The following is a 22,128-nucleotide window of genomic DNA, read 5'->3' as shown; positions in this document are numbered from 1 at the left end:
CGATAGAGGAAACCAAGTCTAGATTTAACTTTAGCCTGCAGCTTTGGTATGTGCTGAGAGAAGGACCGTCTAGCCAGACTACCTCAAGCTCTAAACCCTCAGAGGTAGTAATCACACCTGTGGGGAGAGGGGCATTCTCCTTACCAAACCACATGACCTTTGTTTTGGAGGTGTTCAGAACAAGGTTGAGGACAGAGAAAGCTTGTTGGACACTAAGAAATCTGTTGTAGAGCATTTAACACAAAATCCGATGATAGGGGTAGCAACCTTAAAGAAGAAAGGGTAAAAACCATCTGACCCAGATGTTTTTTGGGGGTCAAGTTTCAGGAGCTCATTTAGCACCTCGGACTGAGTGACTGCCTGCAGGGATAAACTTTGTAGCGGGGCAGGGGGAAAAGAGGGAGAAGCATCGGGGCTAGTTGCATTAGAAGGGGTGGGAGATTAGGAAATGTTGGACTGGCAAGGAGGCATGGCTGACCCCTCCTGTCTCAGCCTCCAGTATTTATGCTGCAGTAGTTTGTGTGTCAGGGGGCTAGGGTCAGTCTGTTATATCTGGAGTTTTTCTCCTGTCTTATCCGGTGTCCTGTGTGAATTTAAGTATGCTCTCTCTCTCGGAGGACCTGAACCCTAGGACCATGCCTCAGGACTACCTGACATGATGACTACTTGCTGTTTCCAGTCCACCTGGCTGTGCTGCTGCTCCAGTTTCAACTGTTCTGCCTGCAGCTATGGAACCCTGACCTGTTCACAGGACGTTCCACCTGTCCCAGACCTGCTGTTTTCAACTCTCTAGAGACAGCAGGAGCGGTAGAGATACTCTCAATGACCGGCTATGAAAAGCCAACTGACATTTACTCCTGAGGTGCTGACCTGTTGCACCCTCGACAACTACTGTGATTATTATTATTTGACCATGCAGGTAATTTATGAATATTTGAACATCTTGGCCATGTTCTGTTATAATGTCCAACCGGCACAGCCAGAAGAGGACTGGCCATCCCTCATAGCCTGGTTCCTCTCTAGGTTTCGGCCTTTCTGGGGAGTTTTACCTAGCCACTGTGCTTCTACACCTGCATTGTTTGCTGTTTGGGGTTTTAGGCTGGGTTTCTGTACAGCACTTTGAGATATCAGCTGATGTAAGAAGGGCTATATAAATAAATTTGATTTGAGTCAAATAAGAATCCTGACTTAATAAAGTGTCGATTAAAGAGCTCAGCCATGTGCTTCTTGTCAGTAACAACCACATCATCAACATTAAGGCATGGGCAGCTGTGAGGAGGAAGGTTTATTCTCCAGGTCTTTAACCGTTTTCCAGAACTTCTTGGGAGTAGACCTACAGAGAGAGAACTGCTCCCTAAAGTAACTAACTTTGGCCTTTCGAATAGCCAGAGTGCACTTATTTCTCAAGTATGCGTGTGCCAAGCCTTTCGCCAAATGCAATTCTTGAGGTGGAGTAACTCTGCAAGATCACGGTCGAACCAGGGGCTGAACCTGTTTTTAATTGTAATTTTCTTTATGGGGAGGTGTCTGTTAATAATACGACTGAAAATATCAAATAAAGAAGGTCCAAGTGTCTTCGACAGAGGGAATCAAGCTTATTCTGTACCAATTTACAGAGGCCAGGTCATGAAGGAAGGCTTGCTCATTAAAGTGTTTTAGCAAGCGTCTATGACAAATCAGGACAGGTCGTTTCACTGAGCAGCCATTTTGAACACAGGCTGTAAAACAGTGATCACTAAGGTCATTACAGAAAACACCAGATTGATACCTATCAGGATTATATGTGAGGATAACATTGAGGAGAGTAGCCTTTTCTGGGTGTTTGGAGTCATACTTTATGGGATTGGTAATTATCTGAAAGAGATTTAGGGAGTCCCATTGCTTTAGGACTTGGTCAGGTGGTTTAAGCATGTCCCAGTTTAGGTCACCTAGCAGGACAAATTTAGACAGTGTAAGGGGCCAGGAGAGAGCTTAGGGCAGGTAGGGTACAGTCCGGTGCTGATGGAGGACGATAACATCCAGCAACAGTCAAAGAGCTATTTGAAAGTGTAATGCTTAAAACCAGCAAATCAAATTGTTTGGTGACAGACTTGGAGACAACCAAGCACTGAAGGTGATCCTTGGTAAAGATTTCAACTCCCCCACATTTGGAAAATCTGTCTTGATGAAAAAAAAGGTGACAACCAGAAAGGTTAACATCACTATTCAAAATTCATGCCAAAACACTCATTTTAGACACCAATTGTATTCACTAAGTTGGTTTGTATTTAGGATAACATTTTACAGCCGTCATTCTATTTTTATTTTATATGATAAAACCTCAGAGGGGCCAGAGATAAGTACACCTGTGATCATCTGAAGTACCTAAAAAGGCCACTAGATGTCATGTTATTTAAAAAAAATGAAAGTTACCAACATTTGGTAGTTTACTGGTGAATTTTGAAAAGCCAGATTAAACCAGACTCATTTGCTTTACAAAACACACGTCACAAAAATATAACCGGAAATCAGTTAATTTAAATAAAAACATTAGGCCCTAATTTGTTTTCACATGACTGGGAATACAGATATGCATTTGTTAGTTACAGAAAAAAATTTAAGGTAGGGGCATGGATAGTAAAACCAGTCAGTATCTGGTGTGTCCATTATTTGCCTCATGCACAGCAACATCTCCTTCGCATAGAGTTGATCAGGCTGTTGATTGTAGCCTGTGGAATGTTGTCCCACTCCTCAATGGCTCTGCAAGGTTGATGGATATTGGAGGGAACTGGAATACGCTATAGTACACATCGATGAGGAGCATCCCAAACATGCGCAACGGGTGATGTCTGGTGAGTATCTAGGCCATGGAAGAACTGGGACATTTTCAGTTTCCAGAAATTGTGTATAGATCCTTGTGACATGGGTCCGTGAATTATCATGCTGAAACATGAAGTGATGACGGCGGATGCATGGCACGGCAATGGGCCTCAGGATCTCGTCACAGTATCTCTGTGCTTTCAAATTGCCATTATAATTCAATCGTGTTCGTCGTCCATAGTTTATGCCTACCCATACCATAATCCCACCGCCACCATGGGGCACTCTGTTCACAACGTTGACATCAGCAAACTGCTCACCCACACGACACCATACAGGCTGTCTGCCATCTGCCCAGTACAGTTGAAACCCGGGATTCATCCATTAAGAGCACACTTCCCCAGCGTGCCAGTGGCCATTGAATATAAGCATTTACCCAATGAAGTAGGTAGGTCACAATAGCAAACAAGTCAGGTCAAGACCCTGGTGAGGATGACGAGCACGCAGTTGAGCTTCCCTGACAGTTTGTGCTGAAATCCTTTGGTTGTTCAAACCCAGTTACATCAGCTGCCCAGTCTCAGATGATACTGCAGGTGAAGTCGGATCTGGAGGTCCTGCGCTGGCATGGTTACACATGATCTGCCGAAGTGAGGCCGATAGGACGTACTGCCAAGTCTAAAACCACACTGGAGGCAACAGCTCTGAAGGACATTCCTGCAGTCAGCATGCCAAGTGCATGCTCCCTCAACTTGACACCTGTGGCATTGTTTTATATGACAAACTCCAGATTTTAGTGGCCTTTTGTCCCCAGCACAAGGTGCACTTATGTACATGTCACACAGTCAGAATTTAAGAAAAATGGTGAGCATAAGGCTGTGCTGGCTTCCAGATTACCTTGAACAAGTCAGACAAGCCAATTATTAAGGCTGTTATAATAGTACAGATGTGAAGTGGTCTGCTCTTCCATGAAGTCCATAATACAAGGACAGCCAGCAATTAAGGTGGTCTTTCAATTACTGATCCAACTTGTAGACCACTAGCCACAACTTTCATGAAACTGAGGCATCAAACTGTTCTTGATGAATGTAGCCCAAGTCTATTAAAATAGTCATTTTTTAAAGTGCAATGCAAGGATTTTAATGACACAACAACACTGTGCAGACAAGTAGATGTCAGTTTGTCAACATTACACTGCAATGCTTAAAATATCTGCACAATAATAAAAAGACACATTTAGATTGACTGGCTCTTAGCTTCAAACAAGCCCAGCAATTTTTTTGTTTTCCATCTCTCCAAGCCACTGCATTTCCACTGCTTGATACATCTTATTACCTGGGCTTCATCCTCAGTGAACGACAGACACTGAAAAAGAGTTTAAAAGCTGCAGAGTAGACTGGACCTACACCTCCCAGGTCCATTCTGGTCTGCAGGTCAACATGGGGGTTAGCGTCACAGTACGGTCTGTGAGGCTGCAGCCCAGGCTGTGATTAGGATGAACACACAGCGTCCAACATGGCTACCATCATTCAAGCAATGGAAATGCAGGCATCTACTGTGTAGCTAGTTGTTGAACTGCTGCCTGAGATTCTTTTTTTAACCACGTATACAAACATTACGAGTGTCTATTAATTTATTACAATGTGTTTTGTGTGCATTTCATAGTGCAAGTGGATTTATATATTAGGTAATACATTTAGAATAAATATATTAGGAGCGGTGCAATTCTTAAATAGGCTAATATCTTGTGCCCCTTCTCTTTGTGGTCCCTGAAAAAAATGGAAAAAGTTAGTTATCATTTTGAAACGTGACAAAAGTAGTAGTATCTCTAAACTGCAACAACCCTTACCTCGGCCCCTCTGGCAGCGAGAGAACTCGGATTCTTCATGATCGTCATAGTCAGTCCTTCGGGGCCTCTGCTGAACGAATGGCCTTCTGCGTGGGGGTCTCACTGAATGATACAGAGAGGGAAGCATGAGCTGGGACAAGAATAACAGCCAGGTCAAACAGTGAATGACTAGTGAAAAGTAGAGAACTGATTAAGGCAATGGGTAACTCAGCAGTTTGAAAAGGAAACTCACTTTGTTCTTGTGACCCATTGTACGGTCTCCAAGACTTTGGCTTATATTTGGCACCAGAACTCCCCCAGCTATCTTGGTCTGATGCCACAGTGCCCGCTCTCCAAGGTTTCTCTGGGAAACACGACAAAGTCACAACGTCACATTTGTAATGAATGACAAAGGATTAAAAGTAAAAACACTATTTAGAAGGGGACATCAGACCATGTCAAGAGATGGAAAGAATCTTACCATTATAAGGCCTGCATGGGGCATTTCTTTGTCCTCCTTTCCCTTTATACTTGTCAGCTTTGCCAGTCGCTTTGTGGTCCTCACAGCAGTCAAAACTCCAGAGGTAACCGTGCTCCTGCTCTTCATGACACATGACTTCATGGTGGTCCTCACAGCAGCCCCTCTTTGGTTTACTGTTATGAAACTGGCGAGCAGGCGGCTGAGGCACTCCGTTAGGGTGATGTGGTTTCTTCACAGGCACCTGACAGGCGCTCAACAGCTCCCCTCCCTCATTGTAGTCATCTTCCTCTAGCACATAGTCATCCGTTTCCTCCCGCTCAACATAACGGCATAGCCCTTGGGAGTCGTCTGGCCTCAACTCTTCCGCTAGGCTCAGGCCACAGCTGAGACAGGTCTTCGAACAAGCTGCAAACCCTTCTTCTACTGGGTTGGATTGAGTTGGTACGTTTTCCTTAACAGAGAGGTCAGGTGTATTGCAGGTTGCCTCGGCTAGCTTGCCGCCTCCCACATACATGTGACCACCAGAGATAAGGTCCACATCTTCGATATCAGTGGAGAAGAGCTCGTCTCTGGAGGAGAGCTCGTCTATGGATGGACTGAGGACACTCTGGCGCTCCTGGGCCACTTGGGGGTAGTAGCTACAGTAGTAGGCACTCCCAAGCGGGGACAGATGGCTTTGCGGTGGAGGCACCAGACTGGACGCAGCAGAGTCAACATACCACAGTGGATCGTCCAGCAGCATGCCTGTAACCTGATCACAGGGCAGCCTGAGGATTCTGTAAGGCAAGTCAGAAGACTCTGCCTTGGAGGCTAAATTTTCTACAGGGTCCTTCAGCTCAGAGGCGGATGGTATCAGAACCTTGTCACAATCTTGTTCTGGAGCCAGACAGTCAAGTGAGTGGTGGTCATGTGAAGCCCCATTCAGTTCAAGGCTCTGTGTCAAGGCCACAGAGTCACATTTGACATCCTCTGGAGCATTAGGATGTTCTCTGGACTGCCCCTCCATCCCAGGTTCTTCAGTATTCAGGTGGCTCTTCTCAGAGTGGCATTGCTGCCTAGACTCCTCCAGACTCTCCTCACGGACAGAAGAGCTGTCGATGGGCAGCACCACAGAGCCCAGGGACCAGCAATCCTGCATGGCCATCTCCTCCAGGCAACTCTGACTGGTTTCTGCATGATAGACCACTGCTGTAATAGCAGAGTCATTGAATACACTGCTGGGCAGAGGGGAGTCCCTCTGCCTCCTCTTACCCTGTTGGGGCTGTCTCTGTGGCAGAGGTCTCAACTCCCTACCCGTCCCACTGAATTCTTCCATATTTCCAGAGGAAGAGATGGTCATCCCAGAGGAAGAAATGGTTGTCTCAGAGGTTAGGGACCCTAGGTCAGATTTAGGGTTTAACTCAATGTCTTCAGGTGGCTTCTCATTGGTTCTGAGCCTGTCCAGACTGTCGATCAGCTTGTGGACAGTGTCGCTTGGATCAGTTTGAACCTCTGAACATGCGGTCTCTCGCAGTACACAGGCCTGTTGCTGGTAGTGGTGGCGGTACTGGACGTCATAGGTCGCAGAGGAGATGTGGGGGTTAAACACCCTACTGTAATCAACAGGCTGCATCGGAGCCTGGGAAACCACATAGCCAGGATACTGCATACCAGTGTATGGATATGGAGCCATATATGGACGCCCATAAGGAATAACTGGAAATAAAGACATTTTAAATTAATGTAAATTCATTTGTTTAAGATCAAGAAAAAGGTGTGCCATTGTACCTGGTGGGGGAAGACCATACTGGCCATATGGGCTCATATTCCATTGGTACATATTATAATAAGGTTGAGTTGGTGGTTGAACATAGAAAAATGGTCTTGTGTGATTAGTTGGATGATGTGGTTGCCCAACTCCCATTGAGTGTGAAGAATTATTCATATCTGAATGAAAGAAGAAATGAATTAGTTGATTTGACACTTCCCACCACAACTATTCAATTGAGTAATGTCACAATTTATCAAACCCAGTACACTAATAAATAATCACCTTCCATTGCTTGGTCAGGGCTGAAAGACACAGCACAGGATATTATACACCGCAAGTCTAGTGCAAAGAGGAAACAAGAAGTTAACGTAAGCCTACACATCATTAGATCGGCATCCTAAATCGGTGTAGAAACTGGTAGTGTTGCAGAGGCTATGCCTTCCATTCAAATAAGGCGACAATCTGACTGCATCCACGAACAACAATAAATATGCATTATGAGATTACATCAGAGTAATACACACGAAAATGACGTGGGGGGGAAATGTATAAGGACTTACATGTGACCGTGACGGTCCAACAAAAAAAACGTGAGACCGTAGGCGTGCACGAAACGAGAGCAACACAAAACTCTCCCGTTCTTCACCCTCCCCACCATATTTATCACCTACTGCGCGTGGGCAATGCAACAACCGCGCCCCACACCAATTAGCGTGTAATCAACTGTATATTTTTCAGGTGAGCCGACAGGAAAATTAGGCAATTAGTCATTTTCACCACAAGGTGACACCAAAACTTCACAAACAATGTACTGCACTGCAGCTTTGCGACGTTTCCTCAGTCCAAGCCATATTGGCTCCGGGATCTCTGTTTGAGATTTAGGTTTTGACACACAATGGCGATGCATGGGGGTTAGTTTCTTTGCGCAAAGCAGAATACGGCATTTTTCTCACGCAGTTGTTTACATTCGTAGCTAGTACTGCAGCTAGATTTTACTATGACCCTGTTACTACTTGTTTTAGAATGACATTTGATAAATAACAATATATATAAATACATGTTTGTAGCGCACAAGTCTGTATTGAGGTGCGTGACATGGTGTTTTGAAAGCCCCCGCTTTTGAATGAAATGCCATCTCATCGTGATTCAATGGCTGTCACTGCAGACAGTTGAGCGAAAACACTGGGTAAGCAGATCGCTTATATGACAGTATTTTCACAAAGGTAGAGATATAATTTCCACTTCAACTTTAGTTAGCTAGTAATTGTGTTGTTGCAAATATAGAGTACTGCAGATGCAGTAAAAAGCTCTGGTTGCTGTGTGTGTCGCTTGATATGACAGCCTTGTGATTTATAAGCCACACACTTGTCGGGGTTTACAGGTAACGTCTTATGAATGAATGGATGTCAGTAAGGCAAGCATCTTGCGCATAGTCATCAACCCTGCCTGTGGTGTGGCAGTGCCCTCAATGATTTGCTATCTGATCTGTGTGATGGTGATGGTGATGATGATACTGACTGATGTCTCTTTTCCAGGATGGCTAGTACCCTTTCAGACCAGCTAGAGGAGGTACGATGCCATGCGGAAGCTTGTCTGTATTCCACTGGCTCAGTGCTGGAGGTCCGTGCAGGAATAACAGCCATGGCCAACATACCCTTACCACCATCGGTCAAATACCGCTACATTGCTGCGGAGACCATGATAATTGAAAACGGCGTCAATAACAACAGGAAAGAAGTGAGTTAGTTTGAGTGTGCTTGAAACGGTAAACAATGTCCATATCACAATGACATAATTACCTTCACTTAGCCTACATCTTGGAATAGTGAACAACCCAACCAAGCCGCACTGCTTCTTAACACGGTGCGCATCCAACCTGGAAGCCAGTTGCACCAATGTGTCAGAGGAAACACTGTGCACCTGGCAACCTTGGTTAGCGTGCACTGCGCCCGGCCCGCCACAGGAGTCACTGGTGCGTGATGAGACAAGGATATCCCTACCAGCCAACCCCTCCCTAACCCGGACGACACTAGGCCAATTGTGCGTCACCCCACGGACCTCCCGGTCTCGGCCGGTTACAACAGAGCCTGGGCGCGAACCCAGAGTCTCTGGTGGCACAGCTGGCACTGCAGTACAGCGCCCTTAACCACTGCGCCACCCGGGAGGCCGTGCTCATATTTTTCTTCACTGTCTATTCTTTTCTCAACCTTTTCCTGTATCAAACCTTTTTCATCTTTGTCCTCTCTCCTGCCAGACCATAGGTTCCCTGCAGAGATTGTCCACAGCACTGAACATTCTGGAGAAGTATGGCTGTAACCTCACCAGCTCCAGTAGGCCCAAGTACTGGCGCGCTGTCAAGCACAACAACCCCGTCTTCAGAGCAACAGTAGATGCCATTCAGGTGAGGATGTCTTCAATACAGGCAGGTGAGATTCTGGGTGATGATATGTAGTCTACTGTCTTGTCACTATTATCTTATTGGCATCATGTTGATATAGGCTTAGTCCAATATGAGTCTATAGCCTACTACCTTGTTAATGAAGTTAATTGTGCACACACCACAAGACTAATGTTATGCCAACAGTATTGCATAAAACCCTCTATATCCTTTCCTCTCCTCTGTTCTACCCCAGGGAGGAAGGGCAGTGCTTTGTCTCTATGGTTACTCCAATCAGCAGCCAGACGGCCTGAGTTTCCCTGATGAGGTCGTGGAACCTGACATTGAGAAGGTTGCAGCGGTCACCTTGGAGGTCATGAGTCTACGCATGGAACTGGACATGCTCATCAAGGTCTGGACCAATGGCAGTTATTCTGAAATATTTCAGAGATTTCTAAAGTCAGTTGTACTACTGAGTCGTTGATGTTTTCACAGGAGGCTCACCCCCACCCAGAGTTCTTTGAGAGAATTATCCCATCACTGAACCAAAAGGTATTTTTCCTATCTCCCATAACCTATCCTCTTCCTCTCTGCCTTCTACATGTTTTTTTTTGTTTACCCTATTTGCCTTTCTCTACTTCTGGCAGTTTTTATATTTGTGTGGTTTTGTGCCTTGTTGTTTCCACCACCATCAGATGACTGAATTCTCCTTTATGATTCCAGGATGAATTCGGACCCATTTCTGATGCGGTAGCTATTCCCTCCAGCCTCAGAGAGAGCCAGCCCCTGTACATGTCTCTGGCCTCCCTGTCTCAGTCTCCCACTAGTGCCTTTCTTCCAGTACGGACCGCTAACGCCTCAACCTCCACCTCTATCTCTACCAGACACACAGGTTGGAAGTGTGTGTGTGTGTATTTTTTACATCTGAAACTTGCATTCAACTTTCCTTGTTTCTCTTCCCCTTTGCAGACAACTGCACTATCTGTGCTATATTCCCAGTGGCTGCCCACTGTAACTCTTGTGTCCAATGGCTGTGTACTGAATGTGATAGACTGTACCACTCCTCTGCAGAACGAGCCAATCACCACAGGACTGTCGTGACATCCTCTAAAATGCGAAAGAACCACAGGTAAGACATGACAAGGAAGACAAAATAGAAACTGACAGGAAAGGGTGAGAATCGCTACATTTTCAAAGGTGGTGATTATTGCTGAAATGCAAGTCCCTGTGTTGGATTCACTTCCTCCCTCTCTTTCCCAGCAGCTCCCTCCTGTCATGGCACTGTACCCACTGCACCAGGGTCAACTCCAACCAGGACATACTGTGTGAGACATGTGAGAGACCACGCCTGGCCTCCTCTGGTGCTGCTAAGGAAGAGTTCCCACAGCCCTTCACCATCACTGGTCAGTATACACACACACACACACACACACAACCAACCAACAATGTTTGTGTTTTAATAGTGGTGGTTTGCCTTTTTTGCACTCCAATCAGTCTCACTCCTCTGTATTTCTATGTATACTTGTTTATTGTCTGAAAATGGAAAGACACTCTTGGTGTATATGAACTGTTGAGTTAATATTCACCTCTTCCATAGTCCTGTGTTGAGTGTGTTTTCACTATGTATGTCACCAGAGTGGCAGTGTAAAAGCTGTACGGTGGTGAATGCGGGCAGTAGTATCCTGTGTGAGGTGTGTGAGCGCCCCCGCCTGGCCACCAAGCCTCCGGCAACCCCCACACGCCCCACTCCTACACCCAACCGGCCTGCTGCTCCGGTACTGGGTATGCCAGGAGACCCAGACAGCCAGGTAAACTACTGTTAAAGTCAATGCAGAAGCAGCACATTTTCAGTTGAAATGAAAGTTTCAGATTGTGCCTTTATCACCATGTATTACAGTTTATGTTGTTCCTCTATTCCTGTGAGTGTCTAAGCTCATGCAAATGGTCTCTTCTTCTCCCATCCTCTTGCAGTGGATGTGTCAGTTCTGTACTTACATCAATTACACTCCAGCGTCAGTGTGTGAGATGTGTGACCTCCCCCGCCCCGAGCCCACCAAAATGCCAGTCAAAGTCCACCCTCCGTCCCAGGTCAAAAAGGTCCCCGTGCTGTCCGTCAAACCCAAAGACCCGCCCATGGAGGACCCTGATTTGACGAGACAGAAACTGATGAGGGAGGAGGGGCTAAAGCTGATCCAGCTCATTAGAGTGAGTGAAGGCTTTCTGTTTTATCTATAATATGGTGTATAATCACATTACCCCACTACTTGTAATATTACAAGCTATTAGCTAATTTAAGATTTTGATTCAGTAAAGTCTTTATTGTACCATTGCTGGCCAATTTGGTTGCAGAAAACAAACGATTTCAGAAAACAAACATTGTGTAAAAATAACCTTAACATCCTCTAGGTGTGTAATATACATCGTGGTGAGTAGCAGCAGCTGAGGCCTAGTGAATATGTATGACAAATTGGTTTCTTTATTTCCCTCTCTCTTCCTGTCTCTGTTAACTCTTTCTCCATCCTGTCTGTCTGTCTGTCTGTCTGTCGGTCAGGATGGAGAGAAGAAAGGAGTGAGTCCAGAGGAGGTGTACACAGGCATGCGCGTCTCCGGGGTCGGAAACATCCTTCCCTGTGATTGGCTCAAAGCGGAGCTACCTCACTTGCTCGACCAGATCTGTGCCACGGCCACTTCGTCTCGAGCAGCAGACCTGAAGGCCGGACAGAACCAGAACGGTACTGGTACTGCAGAGGATACAGGTGTGGAGGAGGAGCAGACCAGAGGGGGAGGAGTGACACTGTCCAGGGCTGAGGCCAAGCTGGCCTGGCTGTCTGCAGGGGGAGACACTGAGAGAGCAGCGAAACAGGCTCTCAGAGACAGACACTCTAAGGTGAGAGACGGGTCAGAAAGTCTATTGCCCACTAAGAACTGGTCTAAGGTCAGTTGTACTGTCACTTTTGTTCACTTTGCTGACAGCTATGTGCTGGTTTCCTAGACCTAGATTAAGCCTAGTCTTGGACTAAAACAGACCTTCAATGAAGATTCTCTACTGACTATTTTGAGTCCCAAATTAGGCTTAATCTTGGTGTGGGAAATTGGCCCCATATGTAGGAGATTAGTCTTCGCACGCTCAAGGAAGGGTTTGGTCTCTCATGTACCTTTGCAGGTAAAGGAGCTGTGTTCTCTGGGGTTCACTGACGAGGTGCGGTGTCAGGAGGTTCTGAGGCAGAGCGAGGGAGAGGTGCGGGGGGCTCTGTCTCTGCTGCAGCGACCCCTCATGGAGCCCTTCCACCAACGCATGTGGAGCGACCAACCTGAGCCACCCATCGACATCAACCACCCCGACAAACAGGTGGGTCACTGGGGCTCTCTGAACTCCACTATATTTTTCTGGCCATACATTTAGCTGAACACAGAATAGCTATATTGATGATAATCTGTTTATACCTACCACCATTAGAAAGGCCCACAGGTCATACATGTTCTTCAGTCACCTTGACAATTGCTTGATGTCTCATGTACATTGATGTTTTACAGTGATAAGAGTTATTTTTGAGTGTGGCATATCTCTCCTTTCGTCATTCCTCTGTATCTGTTTGTCCACTTCACTGGTCTGATCTCTCTCTCCTCTCCCTCTTCCCCCTGGGGCCAGCGTGTGTGCCGGAGGCTGCTGGCGGTGTATGACCTGCCCAGCTGGGGCCGCTGTGAGCTGGCCCTGTCCCTGCTGCAGGAGCGTACCGCCCCCTACTCCCTAGACGACGTGGTACAGGCCGTACGCGAGTCACATGACAGAGACTTCATCCGCCGAGTGCTGGCCAAAGAGTGCCCCATCTGCCTGTCAGACTTTCCCCACAGCAAGGTACTCTCTCAAGTGTGTGTGTGCGTCTGTGTGCGTGTCATAGCACAAGCTTGTCTTTATTCAAAATGTAGCTTTTCTCCTTTTTTTCCTTTTTTTTGCAGTATCCAACCCCCACAACTCTCCTAATCCTTTCTTTCTTCCTCTCTCTTCTCTCTCCTTCCCTGTTTCAGATGCAGTCTCTGACCTCCTGTCAGTGCTCGGTGTGCTGTGGCTGTTTCCAGCAGCACTTCACTATCGCAGTGAGAGACAAGCACATCAGAGACATGGTGTGTCCCGTCTGCTGGGAACCTGACATCAACGACCCCGAACACCTCAACAGCTACTTCTCCACCCTGGACATCCAGGTAGTACATCACACAGAGAACAACGTCACACAACATCTCCCTCAGATTCTCTATTTGAAGAGAGAAGAAACAGTGAGAAAAAAAACACAATTCCAGGATTTCGGAGGCTTCTCTCCCTTCAAAATGCAGTTTTTGGTGGTGTCAGTGTTGTCTCACGAGACCATAGATTAGTTTTCTGGGTGTGTGTATGATGGTAACACCTGTAATCATATTTTCCTGTGCGTGTGTGTGTGCAGCTGCGGGAGTGTCTGGAGCCGGAAGTGTATGATCTTTTTCATAAGAAGCTGACTGAACAAGCCCTCATCAAGGACCCCAAGTTCCTCTGGTGTAGTCATGTGAGTTCTAATCACATAAATGCCTTGAGCGGGTTTTTATAGTTTATTTCCTATGTGTACAAAGGCAAAGGAAAAATGTTATAATGTATGTTTCCAGACATAATTTGATAATCCCCGTTTGAGGCTGTCATAATAAAATAAAAATCACAGTAATCACAGTTCACTAGCTAAGAAATGGCAGTATACAGTCCATTCGGAAAGGATTCAGACCCCTTTCCACATTTTGTTACGTTACAGCCTTATTCTAAAATGTATCAAATAGTTTTCCCCCTCATCATTCTACATACAGTCCCCACAGTGACAAAGAAAAAACAGTTTTTAGAAAGGTTTGCAAATTTATAAAATTTAAAAAACTGAAATATCACATTTACATAAGTATTCAGACCCTTTACTCAGTAAAGGCCTCAAGTCAGCCTCAAGTCTTCTTGGGTATGACGCTACAAGCTTGGCACACCTGTATTTGGGGAGTTTCTCGCATTCTTCTCTGCAGATCCTCTCAAGCTCTGTCAGGTTGGAAGGGGAGTATTGCTGCACAGCTATTTTCAGGTCTCTCCAGAGATGTTTAATCAGGTTCAGGTCCAAGCTCTGGCTGGGGCCACACAAGGACATTCAGAGACTTGTCCCAAAGCCACTCCTACATTGTATTGGCTGTGTGCTTAGGGTCGTTGTCCTGTTGGAAGGTGAACCTTTGCCCCAGTCTGAGGTCCTGAGCAGGATTTCTTCAAGGATCTCTTGGGGACCTTCAATGCTGCAGGCATTTTTTGGTACCCTTCCCCAGATCTGTGCCTCGACACAATCCTGTTTCGGAGCTCTACGGACAATTCCTTCAACCTCATTGCTTGGTTTTTGCTCTGACATGCACTGTCAACTGTGGGACCTTATATAGACAGGTATGTCCAATCAATTGAAGTTACCACAGATGGACTGCAATTAGAAACATCTCAAGGATAATCAATGGAAACAGGATGCACCTGAGCTCAATTTTGAGTCTGATAGCAAAGGTATTTCTGTTTTTTATTTCATTAACTATTCCTGTCTTCCCCTTCCTCCCCTCCCCTTCCTACGGTCAGTGCTCCTATGGGTTCATCTATGATGGAGACCAACTGAAGGTCACCTGTTTCCAGTGCAGGAACAGCTTCTGCGCACAATGCAAGAAACCTGTAAGTGACAAACATCCACTCTATGTATGTGTGAGAGCGGGTGATAGAAGGGGATTTTTCTTTGGAGTGAAGCTGGAGCCTAATCTGTATATCATCCTCTCTTGTCACCGTGCATTCTCTAGTGGGAGTCTCAGCACGGTGGTCTGTCGTGTGAACGGTACCAGTCCTGGAAGAGAGAGAATGACCCAGAGTACCAGAGGCAAGGCCTGGCCGGATACCTGCGTGACAACGGCATCAGTGAGTCTCTCTCTCACACACACACCTTCTTAAACACCTCTTCCATTGAGAGCTACTGTAGCGTTTAACCAGGAAAGGCAGGTACTTGCGGAGGTATGAACAACCAGACACTTTACCAGGTGTTGGGCTGAGAGAGATCAAATTGGTCTTACTCATAGTTCCTCTTCCAAACCAGTACATTTCATTAGCATCATAAAGAACACTCTTATAGAGGTACTGTGGGCCTTCTGCCTGAGCTAAGCCAGAAGAATAAGGACAAACCGGACAGTGCCGACAAACAGTTAAAAGCAGCATTTGGCCCTCCTATCGCATCTGACCACGTTGAATATTGTCTGTCATTTTCTGTTCATTTCTCGACAATTCATGTTGAATTGTTACCTTTCATCGACACTCAGGTGTTCTACTGCACCTCAGCAGGTGTTCTACTGCACCTCAGCAGGTGTTCTACTGCACCTCAGCAGGTGTTCTACTGCACCTCAGCAGGTGTTCTACTGTACCTCAGCAGGTGTTCTACTGCACCTCAGCAGGTGTTCTACTGCACCTCAGCAGGTGTTCTACTGCACCTCAACAGGTGTTCTACTGCACCTCAACAGGTGTTCTACTGCACCTCAGCAGGTGTTCTACTGCACCTCAGCAGGTGTTCTACTGCACCTCAGCAGGTGTTCTACTGTATTTACCTTTAAACCCTGTTTTTACCAAGTTAGAGCAAGTTAGACCCTTTAAGTATTTACGGTCTCTTCCATGACCTTCATTTGTGGGAATTATCTCATTTAGTTCCTTTCCCTGATGCATTCTCATGTGTGCTCTCCCAATACCCGGGAATCGTTTCCGTGAATTGACTCCCTCTTTCCCTCAGCATGTCCAAACTGCAGGTTCCAGTATGCCCTGTCCAAAGGAGGCTGTATGCACTTCAGCTGCTCCCAGTGCAGGTACCAGTTCTGCAGCGGATGCAACAACCCCTTCCACACTGTAAGTCCCTTAAATGGCTTGGTGTGTTTGTGTTGTTCATTTGTGGGTCGTTCATTTGTGTGTCATCGATTGTGCTAGTTCCTGGCAAGGTTTTATCTTTTGGGAGTTGACTTGAATGTCACTTTGATGTGGGTGTTTTTCTTTCCTTCTCTCTGCCACTCTCTCCCTCTCTTCCTCTCCCACCATTTCTCTCTTTCTTTTCTCTCTCTCTCTTGTGCCTTCTCTTTCTCTCCTTCCTCCCCCCTCTCCCTCCCTCTTCTGTAGACTTGTGCAGTGATCCATTGTAGTGTGACAGGCCTGCATGCCCATCACCCTCGAGACTGTCTCTTCTACCTGAGGGACTGGGAGCCTGGCAGACTACAAGCCCTGCTGCAGGTAGAGACTCACACGACACACACATGGATGCTCACACTCCATTACAATCACCATAACCACATTATAGCACCTTGACTCACATTCGGTTATAACTGATTTTATTGCAAGAGTATCTGTAGATGGACCGCATTAAAATAATTGTTTATTGTTATTGTCTGTTTGCAGAACAAGGGTGTTGAGTTCAATACGGACACCCCTCCAGGAACTCAAGCAGGTAAGATTCTATGTGTTATTTTCTTTTTACTCAGAAAAACTGAAACGGAGAAATACTAAGATATATCACTTTCTTTCTCTCTCTCTCTCTCAGGGCTGTGCGGAGTGATAGAGCAGAAGGATGAGAGTGGGCAGCAGACGGACTCGGCCTGTGGGGCTCAAACTCAGCCTGGCCATGCAGGACTGTGCGAGTATGTTACCTCTCACTGCCACCACCAGTATTTTTCAAGGACTCAAAGGCGCTTTAGAGAACAACAGAGTTCTCCCATGATAAACATGCATCGATGTAACCTAACTGGTTTTTGTCTAATCTATTCCAGGAAACACTACAGAGAGTACTTGGTGAGCCTCATCAATGGCCATTCCATCGACCCGGCCCCTCTCTTCAATGCCAACGAGCTGGTGCTGGCCTGTCGGAGATACCAAGTGGATGACGCCCGGGGGGAGCTGGAGGACGATGTGACGTACTATACTCGAATACTGGAGGTATGCTTTGATGATCCTTGTGGAGGGATTTGTCTTTTTCCAAATATTTAGTCACTTGGTTTGAACATTTCTAATCTTATTTCAGAAACTTATTGATGAAGTACCACTTGGAGACAAGGTTCCACGGAAGAAATGAAAACTACTTGTTTGTTCGTTGAAGTGTTTTTAGTATTGAGTGTTGGGATTTTGGCTGTATAAGCCATCAAATGTGTTTGCGTCAATGTGAATGTTACACCACACAGCAGAAAGCTCTGCTTACATCCCCATTCTTGTGCTACAGTTATTTATGAATCTATGTTAGGGCTAAATGCTCAGTTGCACATTCATTTAAAACAGAGAAGTATGAGTGGGTGTGTGGCCGTGTGGGTGTGTGCATAACATTTCAAGACTGTGATAACAGGGTTACAGCTTAAATAACCAGTTATATTTAGAGGCATCGCTTCATTGCACAGAGTCTGGAGGTGCATGCTCTTAACTGTATATTTCTGTCTGGGGGGGAAAAATATATATATATTTAAACACCCAATAAACCACTAGGTTTTCACACAAACTCTAATCTAGCACATCTGATTTTAATAATTAGCTGGTTTATATGCTGAATCAGGTTAGTTAAAACTGAGGTTGAACCGAAAACCTGCAGGAGGGTAGAACTCTAGGAACGGGGTTGGAGAGCCCTGCAATAAACCAAAAGATCAATCATCCACTATGGTTCTGTCGTGCTTTTTATCCAAAATGTTCCTGGTATGCTTGCTGGAAGGGAGGTAGTTGTGTCCTCAGAGTAACTGCAGGGTTGACATAGTTACTGGAATGTTTAGGGGGGATTGGATCAGTACAGCCCCAGAGGTACCGCTTCAACACTGGACATTTCAAAACTGAAGATTGTTTCCCCTCCAGGTATCATTGTGAAGTATTTCTACAGTAAATGAATCATACACAATCATTAACAATAAACTTCAGATTTTACTTGAGATATTAATTGTTTTCCCTTAATTGCATTTGTCTTCAGTGTCAGTGAATTATGACTGAATATCACTTTGTGTAAGTTGGCTATGACTAATGTGGGACTGATTATAAAGGATGTGGCCCACTGTGTGTTGCGGCGCCAAGCGCTATGATTAGCGGCCACTGTTATTCACTGTTCAGACTCTGAAAAACACGCAGAGCAAGAACTTTAGTGTAACACAGACCTTTGAAATTGCATTTATTCTACACCAGGTTTCAATGTGCTTATGGACTTACATGTATATGCTCACACTATTGTTTGCATAAAAATCATGTTTGTTAAAAAAGGAGCAGCCTTGACATTTTGCGCTCAGAGTATTTCAAAACATTTCAAACCAGCCTATTGACGGCTCAAATATGAATAATCAAACGTGTATTGCTGTTTTTCACTCCAATACTAAGTCAGATGAGTCAGCTTCTGACATGGCTGCTAATGTCTTGTGACAGATGAACTCTCTTGTGCTTGTCTCTAGGATGTTTTGGAAAGTGAAGCAGCCATTGTCTGAGATAGATATCAGTACAGCAGCAGGATCAGAGACAAGTGGAGAGGGGGCAGGGAGAGCCTGCAGGTTTATGGATACTGCTGTGATGGTGTTTCTGTGCTACAGGGCAGGCGTTGGAACAGAGCAAGGCACACTGCCAAAAGACAGAACTCATATTTGTACCCCCTGCTTAGGCCAACCATCCAGTGAGTGCCCTGAAGAGACGGGGTTCCTGATGAAATGAACAAAATAGGAAATCCACTATACGGCAACATGTTTTCCTGACATGTAACACACACCCTCAGGTCGTGGTATTTAGGTTAACCTAAGCCAGAATTGTTGTCATGAAATCTAAAGTTGTATTTCAAGCTCAGCCAAGCTAGATCAATTGTGTTATTGCTCTATCTGCTCTGGAATTGACCTCTGGGTTAGTTTGACAGGTTGGTGATGATGGGGAAGGGAACGGCTTTTTAACATGCACCACAAGACCTGTTTGACCTTCATTATCCACAGCCAGATAGCAGCCCTGCAAAGCAAGTGTATCTGTGGAATGTTTATCAGCCAGCTGTGTCAAACTACATTGGCTCCATCAGATACATGTAAAATGAGAACATTCAGTCTGTCAAGGGGCAGAAACTGAAGGACGACAAGGGAACTTGAAAAACACCCATATCATCAACGGGGGAAATTGTAAACATTAAAAGCTTGAGACTATAAAATACACGTAGTGGTAGGTTACGTTTGTTTAGCACAACACTATTGATTACACTGATGCAGGTTGTGATAGCGTTACAGAAGCCATAACTCCGATTTTTTTTTGCTGCATAATAGGCCTACAGTACAAGTCAAGCTGACTATCAAGTGATTCATACTGGATGGATTTTTGACTGGCATGTGCATGGGCTGACATATAAAACAGGTTTTCTGTCAGGGCTCTGACAAAATGGTTTGCAATTTCAATTTTCATACCTTCACTATTATCAGTCAAGTCTTGTCCTCGGGCTTGCTGAAATGGTGGAATCTACCAATCGGGTTGTAAGATTCGGAGTGCTGTATGTCAAGATTGGTTAAAACCATGATGAGCAGCTAAAGGGACATCCTTATGAAATCAATAGGTTTAGTGCCGTTGATAAACTATCAATACATAATTTTGTATTTTACTGTCAACACTGAATGAATTAAAAGCTAAAATATCGAATTGTTTACTGTATCAAGCAGGTTGGGCGTCATCAGTACTTACAGTTGAAGTCGGAAGTTTACGTACACTTAGGTTGGAGTCATTAAACTCATTTTTCAACCACTCCACAAATTTCTTGTTAACAAACTATAGTTTTGGCAAGTCGGTTAGGACATCTACTTTGTGCATGACACAAGTCATTTTTGCAACAATTGTTTACAGACAGATTATTTCACTTATAATTCACTGTATCACAATTCCAGTGGGTCAGAAGTTTACATTCACTAAAATGACTGTGCCTTTAAACAGCTTGGAAAATTCCAGAAAATGTAATTGCTATAGAAGCTTCTGATAGCCTAATTGACATCATTTGAGTCAATTGGAGGTGTACCTGTGGATGTATTTCAAGGCCTACCTTCAAACTCAGTGCCTCTTTGCTTGACATCATGGGAAAATCAAAAGAAATCAGCCAAGACCTCAGAAAAAAAATTGTAGACCTCCACAAGTCTGGTTCATCCTTGGAAGCAATTTCCAAATGCCTGAAGGTATCCCGTTACTCTGTACAAACAACAGTACGCAAGTATAAACACCATGGGACCACGCAACCGTCATAGCGCTCAGGAATAAGACGTGTTCTGTCTCCTAGAGATGAACGTACTTTGGTGCGAAAAGTGCAAATAAATCCCAGAACAACAGCAAAGGACCTTGTGAAGATGCTGGAGGCAACAGGTACAAAAGTATCTATATCCACAGTAAATCGAGTCCTATATCGACATAACCTGAAAGGCCACTCAGCAAGGAAGAAGCCACTGCTCCAAAACCGCCATAAAAAAGCCAGACTACGGTTTAGACTATGGCACATGGGGACAAAGATCGTACTTTTTGGAGAAATATCCTCTGGTCTGATGAAACGAAAATAGAACTGTTTGGCCATAATGACCATCGTTATGTTTGGTGGAAAAAGGGGGAGTTTTGCAAGCCGAAGAACACCATCCCAACAGTAAAGCACGGGGGGGGGCAGAACTGAAAAGGTGTGTGCGAGCAAGGAGGCCTACAAACCTGACTCAGTTACATCAGCTCTGTCAGGAGGAATGGGCCAAAATTCACCCAACTTATTGTGGGAAGCTTATGGAAGGCTACCTGAAATATTTGACCCAAGTTAAACAATTTAAAGGCAATGCTACCAAATACTAATTGAGTTTATGTACACTTCTAACCCACTAGGAATGTGATGAAAGAAATAAAAGCTGAAATAAGTAATTATTTCTGCTATTATTCTGACATTTCATATTCTTAAAACAAAGTGGTGATCCTAACTGATCTAAGACAGTGAATTCTTACTAGGATTAAATGTCAGGAATTGTGAAATACTGAGTTTAAGTGTATTTGGGTAAGGTGTATGTAAACATCCGACTTCAACTGTACTTGTCGATCTTACCATTGTAATAGCTAACTAACTTGTTCAAGTGAGAGATTCAAATACAAACTGAAGAGAGAGAGCGAGGGTGTAGTCTATATTTTTATGTGGCTGGTATGTAATTGTCCACAGAAATCAGAGGCCTAGGTATTTAGCCAATCTGCAGCAGGCAGCGAGGCCAGCTTGACTCCTCCCATCTCTTCGCCTGAACTCTGGTATTGCCCTGAGGGTCTGGGTACCACCACCCAGGCATGTCACTCCCTCTCTCACACTCCTCTACAGATCATCCAGCTGGAAAGAGACAGGGCCAAGGCATGGGACAGGGTCAGCATCCTTCTCCAAAAATACCTTTAGATTAGAACACTCATGGGCTCCATGCAATGTCAACATAGAGCTTTTGCTGTTGAATTTTATTGAATTGAAGCTGCACTTGAATTTTTGCATTTCTTTCTGGGTCATTCCACGAAATGAGTGCCTTTTGCGTCCTTTTGATATTTTAAGTCAATTGTGCACAAATATTGAATTAGAAAAACCTGTTATTAAATGAGTTGCCCTTTAATATAGACCACATGGAAAATGCAATTAAATCTGATATTGTTATGTGAATAAAATTCTGCTTTTTGTCCCTTTGTGCATCCTCTGTGACTTCTAGGAAGATTTTAACCCTAATATTTTCCTAAGTTTTCACCATCATTGCAAAGCCCTAGTTTTTTAAAAAAAATGTAAGTCATTTCTGAAGATTACAAATGATTTAATGTGATGAGTGATTAATTTTAAGGTAAAAAAATACATGTCCAACTTTTTAAGGTCAACCCTGTTACGTTAACAGAACTCCCATTTTAA

The 22,128-nt window shown here is 44.8% G+C and overlaps 2 protein-coding genes across 7 annotated transcripts; one reads left to right on the top strand and one right to left on the bottom strand.

The window, feature by feature from the left end:
- Positions 1-3,910: 3,910 nt before the first annotated feature.
- buc (bucky ball) lies at positions 3,911-7,561 on the bottom strand. Of its 2 annotated transcripts, none has more exons than XR_002955025.2 (7): positions 7,416-7,561; positions 7,138-7,194; positions 6,873-7,031; positions 5,106-6,800; positions 4,878-4,988; positions 4,646-4,775; positions 3,911-4,565 (listed from the first exon to the last, which is right to left on the bottom strand). XR_002955025.2 is itself a non-coding variant. In XM_024435640.2 (7 exons), the coding sequence occupies exons 2-7, from the start codon at positions 7,142-7,144 to the stop codon at positions 4,534-4,536; spliced, it is 2,106 nt and encodes a 701-aa protein (XP_024291408.1). In that variant the 5' UTR covers positions 7,145-7,194; positions 7,416-7,561; the 3' UTR covers positions 3,911-4,533. The 2 variants fall into 2 exon arrangements, 1 of the variants encoding a protein (XP_024291408.1); XM_024435640.2 differs by having other exon boundaries at positions 4,646-4,747.
- A 112-nt stretch (positions 7,562-7,673) lies between these two features.
- LOC112260489 (E3 ubiquitin-protein ligase RNF31) lies at positions 7,674-17,753 on the top strand. Of its 5 annotated transcripts, none has more exons than XM_024435637.2 (23): positions 7,674-8,041; positions 8,391-8,592; positions 9,110-9,256; positions 9,489-9,644; positions 9,728-9,784; positions 9,956-10,124; positions 10,304-10,361; positions 10,493-10,635; positions 10,868-11,040; positions 11,204-11,437; positions 11,784-12,119; positions 12,396-12,581; positions 12,882-13,088; positions 13,259-13,432; positions 13,669-13,767; positions 14,838-14,927; positions 15,050-15,164; positions 16,021-16,133; positions 16,398-16,508; positions 16,674-16,722; positions 16,816-16,912; positions 17,042-17,207; positions 17,293-17,753. In XM_024435637.2, exons 2-23 carry the CDS (start codon positions 8,392-8,394, stop codon positions 17,341-17,343), a joined length of 3,132 nt encoding a protein of 1,043 aa, XP_024291405.1. In that variant the 5' UTR covers positions 7,674-8,041; position 8,391; the 3' UTR covers positions 17,344-17,753. The 5 variants fall into 5 exon arrangements, with proteins under 5 accessions (XP_024291405.1, XP_024291402.1, XP_024291406.1 ...); XM_024435634.2 differs by having other exon boundaries at positions 10,202-10,361; XM_024435638.2 differs by having other exon boundaries at positions 7,675-8,041; positions 10,496-10,635.
- Positions 17,754-22,128: the final 4,375 nt, after the last annotated feature.

This window comes from Oncorhynchus tshawytscha, linkage group LG10 (assembly GCF_018296145.1).
Source record: "Oncorhynchus tshawytscha isolate Ot180627B linkage group LG10, Otsh_v2.0, whole genome shotgun sequence".
Classification (NCBI taxonomy): domain Eukaryota; kingdom Metazoa; phylum Chordata; class Actinopteri; order Salmoniformes; family Salmonidae; genus Oncorhynchus; species Oncorhynchus tshawytscha.
The sequence above is the reverse complement of the archived record's forward strand: the minus strand, read 5'-3'. Positions and strand labels throughout refer to the sequence as shown.